This window comes from Anomaloglossus baeobatrachus, chromosome 1, assembly GCF_048569485.1.
Source record: "Anomaloglossus baeobatrachus isolate aAnoBae1 chromosome 1, aAnoBae1.hap1, whole genome shotgun sequence".
NCBI classification, from domain to species: Eukaryota; Metazoa; Chordata; class Amphibia; order Anura; family Aromobatidae; genus Anomaloglossus; species Anomaloglossus baeobatrachus.
In genome coordinates this window covers 2,661,577-2,673,858 of record NC_134353.1, presented here as the reverse complement: position 1 = coordinate 2,673,858, position 12,282 = coordinate 2,661,577, and the positions used below count along the sequence as shown (strand labels likewise).

Below are 12,282 nucleotides of genomic sequence, written 5' to 3'. Positions count from 1 at the left end.
AACCAGATGCAGAGCCAATTACTAGAGTCCAGAACCAGATACAGAGCCGATTACTAGAGTCCAGAACCAGATGCAGAGCCAATTACTAGAGTCCAGAACCAGATGCAGAGCCGATTACTAGAGTCCAGAACCAGATGCAGAGCCAATTACTAGAGTCCAGAACCAGATGCAGAGCCGATTACTAGAGTCCAGAACCAGATACAGAGCCGATTACTAGAGTCCAGAACCAGATGCAGAGCAGATTACTGAAGTTCAGGACAGTCCCGTGCTCTGCTACTGCATCTATACAAACGTGGAAGGAACAGAGCACTTAATTAAGCAAACCAGCTTACGTGTCAGCAAAGGCAGGTCAAGCAAGAGCCGCAGCAGAGGGCAATGCATCAGCAGCTGGAAGCAGCAGAGGGCAAGGCATCAGCATCTGGAAGCAGCAGGCAGGCTGGCAGCAGGTGATGAAAGCAGAACCTCGGATGAGCAGCAATGGGAGCATCACACAGAAATTGCAGGAGCAGGTAGAGGAACTTGGAGCAGAAAACCAGGCAGAATATGCAAAAAGAGGACTAGAGACTGGGCTGGGGTTTATAAAGACAGGAGGGCAAAAACACATGGACAGAAATGAAGCAGGGGACACCATCTTGGAAGAGGGCAAAATTTCCCAAAAGGTAATCAGAGTAGCCGTAGTCCTGACAGGGTGTCACGGCTGACAGACAGTCCTATGGTGTCTGGCTATAGAAGGTCTCAGCGTTTGGCTGTGCAAAATTCTCCCTGACCTTCTATTATTCCTGCTTGGTGTATATATTATATTATGTATCTCTTTCCCTTTAGGACCCTGCAGAGTTCTTCACCTTTTCAGCTGTTTTCATCAGCACTTCCCTTTGTGTCTTTAAAAACCCTCATTCCCTTCTGGTCTGTGCTGGTGATAGGTCTAAGGCGGGCTTTGCACATTATGACATTGCAAGCCGATGCTGCGATGTTGAGTGCGATAGTCCCCGCCCCCGTCGCAGGTACGATATCTTGTGATATCTGGCGTAGCGAAAATTATCGCTACGGCAGCTTCACATGCACTCACCTGCCCTGCGACCGTCGCTCTGGCCGGCGACCTGCCTCCTTCCTAAGGGGGCGGGTCGTGCGGCGTCATAGCGACGTCACACGGCAGGCGGCCAATGAAAGCGGAGGGGCGGAGATGAGCAGGATGTAAACATCCCGCCCACCTCCTTCCTTCTCATTGCAGCCGGGAGGCAGGTAAGGTGATGATCCTCGCTCCTGCGGCTTCACACACAGCAATGTGCGCTGCCGCAGGAACGAGGAACAACATCGCACCTGTCGCTGCACCGGCATTATGGAAATGTGGGAGAATGCACCGATGATACGATAACGACGCTTTTGCGCTCATTCATCGTATCAAAAAGGATTTACACGTTGCGATATCGACTGCGACGCCGGATGTGCGTCACTTTCGATTTGACCCCACCGACATCGCATGTGTGATGTTGCAACGTGCAAAGCCGCCCTAAGACCCTTAAGAAACCTTCAGTGCAAGCAGTCAGCTTGGATTCATCTGGAGAATGTTGTTGTTGCAGTTCTTCTCCCTAAGGGTACCTTCACACTTTAGCGATGCAGCAGCGATCCCACCAGCAATCTGACTTGGTCAGGATCGCTGCTGCATCGCTACATGGTCGCTGGTTAGCTGTCACACAGGCAGATCTCACCAGCGACCAGTGACCAGCCAGCAGCGACGTGCAAGCGACGCTGCGCTTGCACGGAGCCGGCGTCTGGAAGCTGCGGACACTGGTAACTAAGGTAAACATCGGGTATGGTTACCCGATGTTTACCTTAGTTACCAGCGCACACCGCTTAGCTTAGTGTGTGCAGGGAGCAGGAGCCGGCACTGGCAGCGTGAGAGCTGCGGAGGCTGGTAACGAAGGTAAATATCGGGTAACCACCTTGGTTACAGCTTACCGCAGGCTGTCAGACGCCGGCTCCTGCTCCCTGCACATTCAGGATTGTTGCTCTCTCGCTGTCACACACAGCGATGTGCGCTTATCAGCGGGAGAGCAACAATAAAAAAACGAACCAGGGCTGTGTGTAACGAGCAGCGATCTCACAGCAGGGGCCAGATCCAGTGTCACACACAGCGAGATCGCTGATGAGGTCACAAAACACGAGACTCAGCAGCGATCTCAGCAGCGATCTCGCTGTGTGTGAAGTAACCCTTAGTCATCTGGAGATAAGAAGTTGTTCATTCACTCCCCCTGTTTGTATCCCCTGTGTTCTGCAGAGCTTAGTAGGGTTAACTAAGTACTCATCCCATCTGTTCCCTACCTAGGGCCTATTTCAGGGTCAGGTATCCGCCTTGGCGCATAGGTGTGCAACCAATCTAGTGTGGTGAGGAAAGCCAGGGCCCATCTGTCATGTCCCATGCCTGACTCAGAGTTGCTGAGTCATTGCTGGTATTGCTTCTCAGGGTTCCAGGTTGTGAGGGGTTATTCCTTGCTGCCTTGCAATGATTTTCTGGCCGCTATATCTTGGCGCTGCACCTCCTGTGCATCGCCAGTGATATTTTTGGCTCAGCGGTGTTACGTTCCCGTTAGTAACTATAAATGCATACAGTTGCACACTGAAAAAGCCAAAAATGTACAAGGGAAAATATGGCACTGCATTACTGCAAAAGAGAGATATTGTCCGGGCTTACATGCATTGGCCAATACATAAACTAAATATCTCTCTTTTGCAGTAATGCAGTGCCATATTTTCCCTAGTACATTTTTGGCTTTTTCAGAGTGCAACTACGGTATATGCATTTATAGTTACTATGGTTTTTCAGTTAGCACCTGTTCACATTTGTTGGATGTGCGGGTCAGTTTTTTGATATTTCTAGTACGTTCCCGTTAGTGACCTGTGTTCTGTCCTGACCTCCGTTTCCTCCCTGACCTGATCTGACCTTCATCTTCCACCTGACCCGATCTGACCTCTCTTTCTCCCACCGGACCCAACCTGACCTGTAGCTCTCATCTTGTCCTTGTCTCTACCTCTGTTCTCCTCCGGTCTCTTGTCCTCCTTTGTTCAGCCGTCCTTTGCTTTTTGCCCGACCTGTGACCTGTGTCTTCGTTCCTGTCCTCGTCCTTCCCATGCCTGTTTTCGTGACTTTCCGGTTCCTGACCTTTTGGCTATCACCTGACCACGCTTTGCCTTCTCCTGCTTCATTGACAAGACCCCCTGTTGCAGATCCGCATTGCTGACTACTCTACTGCCCTCTAGTGGGCTTTTCAGCTTACTGTTCATTTAGGTAAGCTGCAATGCTTCCCTTCAGGGCAGCATTACATTAGTGGAGGCTTGTTTACTCCCCTATCGCCCCCTAGTGGTTGGTCTGCTAACTACTCCCTGAAGCAACACTCCCTGTTTGCTTCAGTGTCTCCCATAGTAGAGCGTTACACCAGCGATAGGCTTGGTCAGGGGTCACCATCTCCCCCTTCCCTATACACAGGGTTTCCCTTTCCTTTCGCCGTTCACTTCGCACTTCCCCGTGCCTAGTGTGACACAGGGTCATCAGAGTCATCTTAGTATCTCTGAGGTCCGTATGCGGAGCAGGAGGAGACGTTTGCTTTCTTGTTGGATATTGGAGAACACTTGTGTAATCATTGGCAGCCAGGACAGATGGCAGCCAGGACAGATGGCAGCCAGGACAGATGGCAGCCAGGACAGATGACAGCCAGGACAGATGACAGCCAGGACAGATGGCAGCCAGGACAGATGGCAGCCAGGACAGATGGCAGCCAGGACAGATGGCAGCCAGGACAGATGGCAGCCCCTTCAGATTACAGACGTGACGTGTGGTTCACTTGTATGTGAAGCGCTCCCTTGCAGAACACCGCTCCCATTTCATCCCTCTTTCAGGTATCGGGAAACATGTGGCCTTGGACTTTGCCAGGAGGAATGGCCGTGTGATCCTGGCATGTCGTAGCCGTGAGCGAGGGCAGGAAGCTGTGGATGAGATAAAGAGGAAGACGGGAAACAAGAATGTCATCCTCAGTGTCCTGGACACCAGCAGCATGGCGTCTGTCCGAAGCTTCGCAGAACGGACCCTGAAGGAGGAGAGAAGACTGGATATCCTGGTCAACAATGCCGGGGCCTCAGGTGCTCGGTCCTGTGCACTGACACACGGGATGCCCCGGTCCTGCGCTCTGACATACGCAATGCCCCGGTCCTGTGCACTGACATACATGATGCCCCGGTCCTGCGCTCTGACATACATGATGCCCCGGTCCTGCGCTCTGACATACGCAATGCCCCGGTCCTGTGCACTGACATACATGATGCCCCGGTCTTGCGCTCTGACATACATGATGCCCCGGTCCTGCGCTCTGACATACGCGATGCCCCGGTCCTGTGCACTGACATACATGATGGCCCAGTCCTGCGCTCTTACGTACATGATGCCCCGGTCCTGCGCTCTGACATACGCGATGCCCCAGTCCTGCGCTCTGACATGCATGATGGCCGAGTCCTGCGCTCTGACATACATGATGCCCCGGTCCTGCGCTCTGACATACGCGATGCCCCGGTCCTGTGCACTGACATACATGATGGCCCAGTCCTGCGCTCTTACGTACATGATGCCCCGGTCCTGCGCTCTGACATACGCGATGCCCCAGTCCTGCGCTCTGACATACATGATGGCCCAGTCCTGCGCTCTGACATACGCAATGCCCCGGTCCTGCGCTCTGACATACATGATGCCCCGGTCCTGCGCTCTGACATACGCGATGCCCCGGTCCTGTGCACTGACATACATGATGGCCCAGTCCTACGCTCTGACATACGCGATGCCCCGGTCCTGCGCTCTGACATACGCTATGCCCCAGTCCTGCGCTCTGACATACATGATGCCCCAGTCCTGCGCTCTGACATACGCGATGCCCCAGTCCTGCGCTCTGACATACATGATGCCCCAGTCCTGCGCTCTGACATACATGATGCCCCGGTCCTGCGCTCTGACATACGCGATGCCCCGGTCCTGTGCTCTGACATACGCGATGCCCCGGTCCTGCGCTCTGACATACGCGATGCCCCAGTCCTGCGCTCTGACATACATGATGGCCCAGTCCTGCGCTCTTACATACATAATGCCCCAGTCCTGCGCTCTGACATACGCAATGCCCCGGTCCTGCGCTCTGACATACATGATGCCCCGGTCCTGCGCTCTGACATACGCGATGCCCCGGTCCTGCGCTCTGACATACATGATGCCCCAGTCCTGCGCTCTGACATACATGATGCCCCGGTCCTGCGCTCTGACATACGCGATGCCCCGGTACGGCGCTCTGACATACATGATGGCCCAGTCCTGCGCTCTTACGTACATGATGCCCCGGTCCTGCGCGCTGACATACGCAATGCCCCGGTCCTGCGCTCTGACATACATGATGGCCCAGTCCTGCGCTCTTACGTACATGATGCCCCGGTCCTGCGCTCTGACATACGCGATGCCCCGGTCCTGCGCTGTGACATACATGATGCCCCGGTCCTGTGCTCTGACATACGCGATGCCCCGGTCCTGTGCACTGACATACATGATGGCCCAGTCCTGCGCTCTTACGTACACGATGCCCCGGTCCTGCGCTCTGACATACGCGATGCCCCAGTCCTGCGCTCTGACATATGTAATGCCCCAGTCCTGTGCTCTGACATACACGATGCCCCGGTCCTGCGCTCTGTCATACATGACGCCCCGGTCCTGCGCTCTGACATATGTAATGTCCCGGTCTTGCGCTCTTACATACGTGATGCCCCGGTCTTGCGCTCTTACATACGCGATGCCCCGGTACGGCGCTCTGACATACGCGATGCCCCGGTCCTGCGCTCTGACATACATGACGCCCCGGTCCTGCGCTCTGACATATGTAATGCCCCGGTCTTGCGCTTTGACATACGTGATGCCCGGTACGGCACTCTGACATATGCGATGCCCCGGTCCTGCGCTCTGACATACATGACGCCCCGGTCCTGCGCTCTGACATATGTAATGTCCCGGTCTTGCGCTCTTACATACGTGATGCCCCGGTACGGCGCTCTGACATATGTAATGCCCCGATCTTGCGCTCTGACATATATGACGCCCCGGTCCTGCGCTCTGACATATGTAATGTCCCGGTCTTGCGCTCTTACATACGTGATGCCCCGGTCTTGCGCTCTTACATACGCGATGCCCCGGTCTTGCGCTCTTACATACGCGATGCCTAGGTACGGCGCTCTGACATACGCGATGCCCCGGTCCTGCGCTCTGACATACATGACGCCCCGGTCCTGCACTCTGACATACGCGATGCCCCGGTCTTGCGCTTTGACATACGTGATGCCCCGGTACGGCGCTCTGACATATGTAATGCCCCGATCTTGCGCTCTGACATACGCGATGCCCGGTCTTGCGCTTTGACATACGCGATGTACGATTTACAGTTAGGCCTAGAAATATTTGGACAGTGACACAAGTTTCGGCATTTTAGGTTTTTACCAAGACATAACCCAGATGTTAGTTTATAATCAATCTGGTCTTAAATTGCCGGCTCTCAGCTTTAATTTGAGGAAGGTAATACCTGGAAAATCAAATGGCGCACACAGGATCTTATCCTTGGTAAAAAGGATAATGCCAAATCCATGGAATTGCTCACCTGGAAGGATTGTGAAGGGTCACACATAAAGCAGACAGCTGCCGCAGTGCCCAGAAAGGCAAGGTGAGTGAGGTAGACGGTGAAGGGGTAAACGCCGCACCGCTGCCGACAGAAGCAATAAATCAGGCTGGACGGATCGGGATTTAATCCACGCGTTTCAGAGAATACAATCTCCTTCAGGAAAATCACATCAGTATTTTATGCTGTTTTTATTGCATCTGTCGGCAGCGGTGCGGTGTTCGCCTTTCATCTTCCACCTAATTTAGCGTTAATTTGAGGAGATTGAGATCCTAATTGGAGGAAGATTTAGGAATTACGGCTCTTTGTTATGTCGCTGCCGCTTTTTCAAGGGACAAAAAGGTGATTGGACAATTATCTCAGACGTTGTTTAAAGGACTGCGCAGACAACTCCATCATTAATCAATCAGGTAAAAGGTCTGTAGCTGATTCCAGGTGCGGCATTTGCATTTGGAGCTGTTGCTGTGAACTCACAACATGTGGTCAGAGGAAGACAAATCAACCGTCATTAGGCTGAAGAAAAAATCCAACAGAGAGCAGAAATGTGAGGAGCGGCCAAATCAACAGACTGATGCATTCTGAGAACTCAAAAAGGCCGGGACGTCCCCGGAAGACACCAGTGGTGGATGATCGCAGAATCATTTCCATGGTGAAGAAAACCTTCACAACATCCACTAAAGACAACTCTCCAAGAAGTCGGTGCTTCAAGATCTAAGTCCACCATATAGAGAAGACATCAAGAGAGCAAATACAGAGGAGTCACCACAAGGGGCAAATACAGAGGGGTCAACACAAGGGGCAAATACAGAGGAGTCACCACAAGGGGCAAATACAGAGGAGTCACCACAAGGGGCAAATACAGAGGGGTCAACACAAGGTGCAAATACAGAGGAGTCACCACAAGGAGCAAATACAGAGGAGTCACCACAAGGTGCAAATACAGAGGAGTCACCACAAGGAGCAAATACAGAGGAGTCACCACAAGGAGCAAATACAGAAGGGTCACCACAAACGGCAAATACAGAGGAGTCACCACAAACGGCAAATACAGAGGAGTCACCACAAGGAGCAAATACAGAGGAGTCACCACAAGGAGCAAATACAGAGGAGTCACCACAAGGTGCAAATACAGAGGGGTCATCACAAGGTGCAAATACAGAGGAGTCACCACAAGGAGCAAATACAGAGGAGTCACCACAAGGAGGAAATACAGAGGAGTCACCACAAGGTGCAAATACAGAGGGGTCACCACAAGGAGCAAATACAGAGGAGTCACCACAAGGAGCAAATACAGAGGAGTCACCACAAGGAACAAATACAGAGGGGTCACCACAAGGAACAAATACAGAGGAGTCACCACAAGGAGAAAATGCAGAGGGGTCACCACAAGGGGCAAATACAGAGGGGTCACCACAAGGAGGAAATACAGAGGGGTCACCACAAGGAGCAAATACAGAGGAGTCACCACAAGGAGCAAATACAGAGGGGTCACCACAAAGAGCAAATACAGAGGAGTCACCACAAGGGGCAAATACAGAGGAGTCACCACAAGGAGTAAATACAGAGGAGTCACCACAAGAGGCAAATACAGAGGAGTCACCACAAGGAGCAAATACAGAGGAGTCACCACAAGGAGCAAATACAGAGGAGTCACCACAAGGGGCAAATACAGAGGAGTCACCACAAGGAGTAAATACAGAGGAGTCACCACAAGAGGCAAATACAGAGGAGTCACCACAAGGAGCAAATACAGAGGAGTCACCACAAGGAGCAAATACAGAGGAGTCACCACAAACGGCAAATACAGAGGAGTCACCACAAAGAGCAAATACAGAGGAGTCACCACAAAAGGCAAATACAGAGGAGTCACCACAAAGAGCAAATACAGAGGAGTCACCACAAGGGGCAAATACAGAGGAGTCACCACAAGGAGCAAATACAGAAGAGTCACCACAAGGAGCAAATACAGAGGAGTCACCACAAGGAGCAAATACAGAGGAGTCACCACAAGGGGCAAATACAGAGGAGTCACCACAAGGAGCAAATACAGAGGAGTCACCACAAGGAGCAAATACAGAGGAGTCACCACAAGGAGCAAATACAGAGGAGTCACCACAAGGAGCAAATACAGAGGAGTCACCACAAGGAGCAAATACAGATGAGTCACCACAAGGTGCAAATACAGAGGAGTCAACACAAGGTGCAAATACAGAGGAGTCAACACAAGGTGCAAATACAGAGGGGTCACAACAAGGTGCAAATACAGAGGGGTCACCACAAGGAGCAAATACAGAGGAGTCACCACAAGGAGCAAATACAGAGGAGTCACCACAAGGAGCAAATACAGAGGAGTCACCACAAGGTGCAAATACAGAGGAGTCACCACAAGGGGCAAATACAGAGGAGTCACCACAAGGAGCAAATACAGAAGAGTCACCACAAGGAGCAAATACAGAGGAGTCACCACAAGGAGCAAATACAGAGGAGTCACCACAAGGGGCAAATACAGAGGAGTCACCACAAGGAGCAAATACAGAGGAGTCACCACAAGGAGCAAATACAGAGGAGTCACCACAAGGAGTAAATACAGAGGAGTCACCACAAGAGGCAAATACAGAGTTGTCACCACAAGGAGCAAATACAGAGGAGTCACCACAAGGAGCAAATACAGAGGAGTCACCACAAGGGGCAAATACAGAGGAGTCACCACAAGGAGTAAATACAGAGGAGTCACCACAAGAGGCAAATACAGAGGAGTCACCACAAGGAGCAAATACAGAGGAGTCACCACAAGGAGCAAATACAGAGGAGTCACCACAAACGGCAAATATACAGAGGAGTCACCACAAAGAGCAAATACAGAGGAGTCACCACAAAAGGCAAATACAGAGGAGTCACCACAAGGAGCAAATACAGATGAGTCACCACAAGGTGCAAATACAGAGGAGTCAACACAAGGTGCAAATACAGAGGAGTCAACACAAGGTGCAAATACAGAGGGGTCACAACAAGGTGCAAATACAGAGGGGTCACCACAAGGTGCAAATACAGAGGAGTCACCACAAGGAGCAAATACAGAGGAGTCACCACAAGGAGCAAATACAGAGGAGTCACCACAAGGTGCAAATACAGAGGAGTCACCACAAGGTGCAAATACAGAGGAGTCACCACAAGGAGATGAATTCTGAAATGCACAGGGAGAGACTTTCTGCTCAGATTCAACCAAATGCAGCAATGATCGGATGGCGCATCACAGACAGATGAACAATGACCCAAAACATCCTGCAAAAGTGAGGAAGTGGAATATCCTGTAATGGCCGAGACCTCACCAGATCTCGGCCTCATCGTGGTTAATTTCACAGGACTTAAGGGTGCTTTACACACTGCGACATTGCTAGCGATCTCGTTAGCGATGTGACATGCCAGATCGCAGATAAGATTTGCCGAGATCGCACATAGGTCATTTTTGTAGCGCCGGTCACATGTGCGATCTTGGCAAATCGTATGTGCGATCTGGCGTGTCACATCGCTAACGAGATCGCTAGCGATGTCGCAGCGTGTAAAGCACCCTTAAGACAAAACTTGAGAAAGAACCACAAACAAAAAACAACTGAAGTGACCGCAATAAAGGCTGCAAAGCCTCACACCGGAGACCAGCGATGGAGATGTTCATGGCCGGAAGCCTCACACCAGAGGAGACCAGCGATGGAGACGTCCACAGCTGGAACCCTCACACCAGAGGAGACCAGCGATGGAGACGTCCAAAGCCGGAAGCCTCACATCGGAGGAGATCAGCAATGGAGATGTTCATAGCTGGAAGCCTCACACCAGAGGTGATCAGCGATGGAGATGTCCACAGCTGGAACCCTCACACCAGAGGGGCCAGCAATGGAGATATCCAGGGCCAGAAGGAGGAGGAGGAGGAGACCAGCGATGGAGACGTCTACAGATGGAAGCTTCACACCGGAAGAGACAAACAATGGAGACATCCACAGCTGGAAGCCTTACACTGGAAGAGACCAGCGATGGAGATGTCCATGGCTGGAAGTCTCACAAGGAGGAGACCAGTGATGGAGACGTCCACAGCCGGAAGCCTCACACCGGAGGAGACCACCAATGGAGATGTCCATGGCCGGAAGTCTCACAAGGAGGAGATCAGTGATGGAGACATCCACGGCCAAAAGACTTGTCATTGCTGCACAGGATTCTCTACAAAGGATTAAACATGAACATTTTATTGATGGGAAAGTAAATTTGTCCAATCCCTTCTGAGCTCTGAAATGAGGAGACTTTGTAGTAATATGGCTGCAATTCCTAAATGTTTCTCAGGATCTTTATGTTCAACCACTTTAATTAAACCTGAAAGTCTCCACTTTAATTGCATCTCAGTTGTTTCATTTTAAATAAAAATAGCAGCCTGCAGAGCTGAAATCACAAAGATTCGGTCACTGACAAACATTCTGGGACCTGACTGTACTCTGATGACTATAAAGCTATAATGTACATTATATGGTGTGTTTTCAGGACTGCCGTACGCCATAACTCCTGAGGGACTAGAAGTCACATTTGCCACCAACCATTTGGGCCCGTTCTTGCTGACCCACCTGCTTTTGGGTACGTACCTCCCATCAGTACTTCTCCCTGTGGATTGTTTTACACTCCTGTGCCATACACAGCCCGGCTGACACATATGAATCCTCAATGAGCCCGTGTCACCTGAGAGACATTGGCCATCAAAAGTTTAAACGTCTTATTTGATCATAAGAATTGGCCACTGAAAATGGTGATAAGAGTGATGAATCGTCCATGACCTCTCCACAGGCATTGTACAGTGGTGTCCCCCTAATAAGGAGACATGGGGAATCTGCGCTCTCTCAGGGGCATGCGTTTGGGCATTGGATATATGGTGGCCATAATTCTCTGTCTCTTCAGACATCCTGAAGAAAACGGCACCGAGCCGCATTGTTTTTCTGACCTCGATCATGCATGGACAAGGCAAGATTGACACCAGCAACCTATGGGGAAAGAACATGGAAAGGTACTACATGGACGACTCCTACAACTGCACCAAGCTAATGAACACCATCTGTGCCAAGGAGCTCGCCAAGAGGCTGGAAGGAACAGGTAAGAGCAAGGGCGGGATGGGGAGGCCGAGGTGTCCAGCCTCTGATATACACAACTGCCCGGTCATCAGCCTCATGTAATAGTCCCATTCCATAACGTACTGTTTATGTCCCTCAAATTACAAAGATCCCACACTGAGTGTCTGTGTGAATGACTGTCATGAATGGGGATCTATAATGTGACATAGTAGATGAGGAGAAGCGTGATAAAGGCTATTAAAGACTATCATCTTTATACCTTCAGGAGTGGCAGTGAACAGTGTCAGCCCCGGGATTGCGATGACCGGTGCCGTCAGACATTACCCCTTCTGGGTACGATTCATCTTCAATGTTATCGGCTGGTTCTTCTTTAAGGTGAGATCGTGATCACATCTTGTGTCCATCACGTTTGTTCTTCTGCTTCTTACATCTCGCATCTTCCACCACATTCCTGTCTTCCATTCTACTTCTTTCATCTTTTCCTCCTAATGTTCTAT

General features: G+C 51.1%; 1 protein-coding gene across 1 annotated transcript in view; it reads left to right on the top strand.

Moving 5' to 3' along the window:
* LOC142303796 (retinol dehydrogenase 14-like) overlaps window positions 1-12,282 on the top strand; it is a 46,419-nt gene that overhangs the window by 33,023 nt on the left and 1,114 nt on the right. Inside the window, exons 2-5 of the mRNA XM_075345519.1 lie at window positions 3,892-4,131; window positions 11,208-11,297; window positions 11,616-11,807; window positions 12,051-12,160. Of these exons, the coding sequence (XP_075201634.1) occupies window positions 3,892-4,131; window positions 11,208-11,297; window positions 11,616-11,807; window positions 12,051-12,160 (632 nt within the window). The remainder of the gene's footprint in view (window positions 1-3,891; window positions 4,132-11,207; window positions 11,298-11,615; window positions 11,808-12,050; window positions 12,161-12,282) is intronic.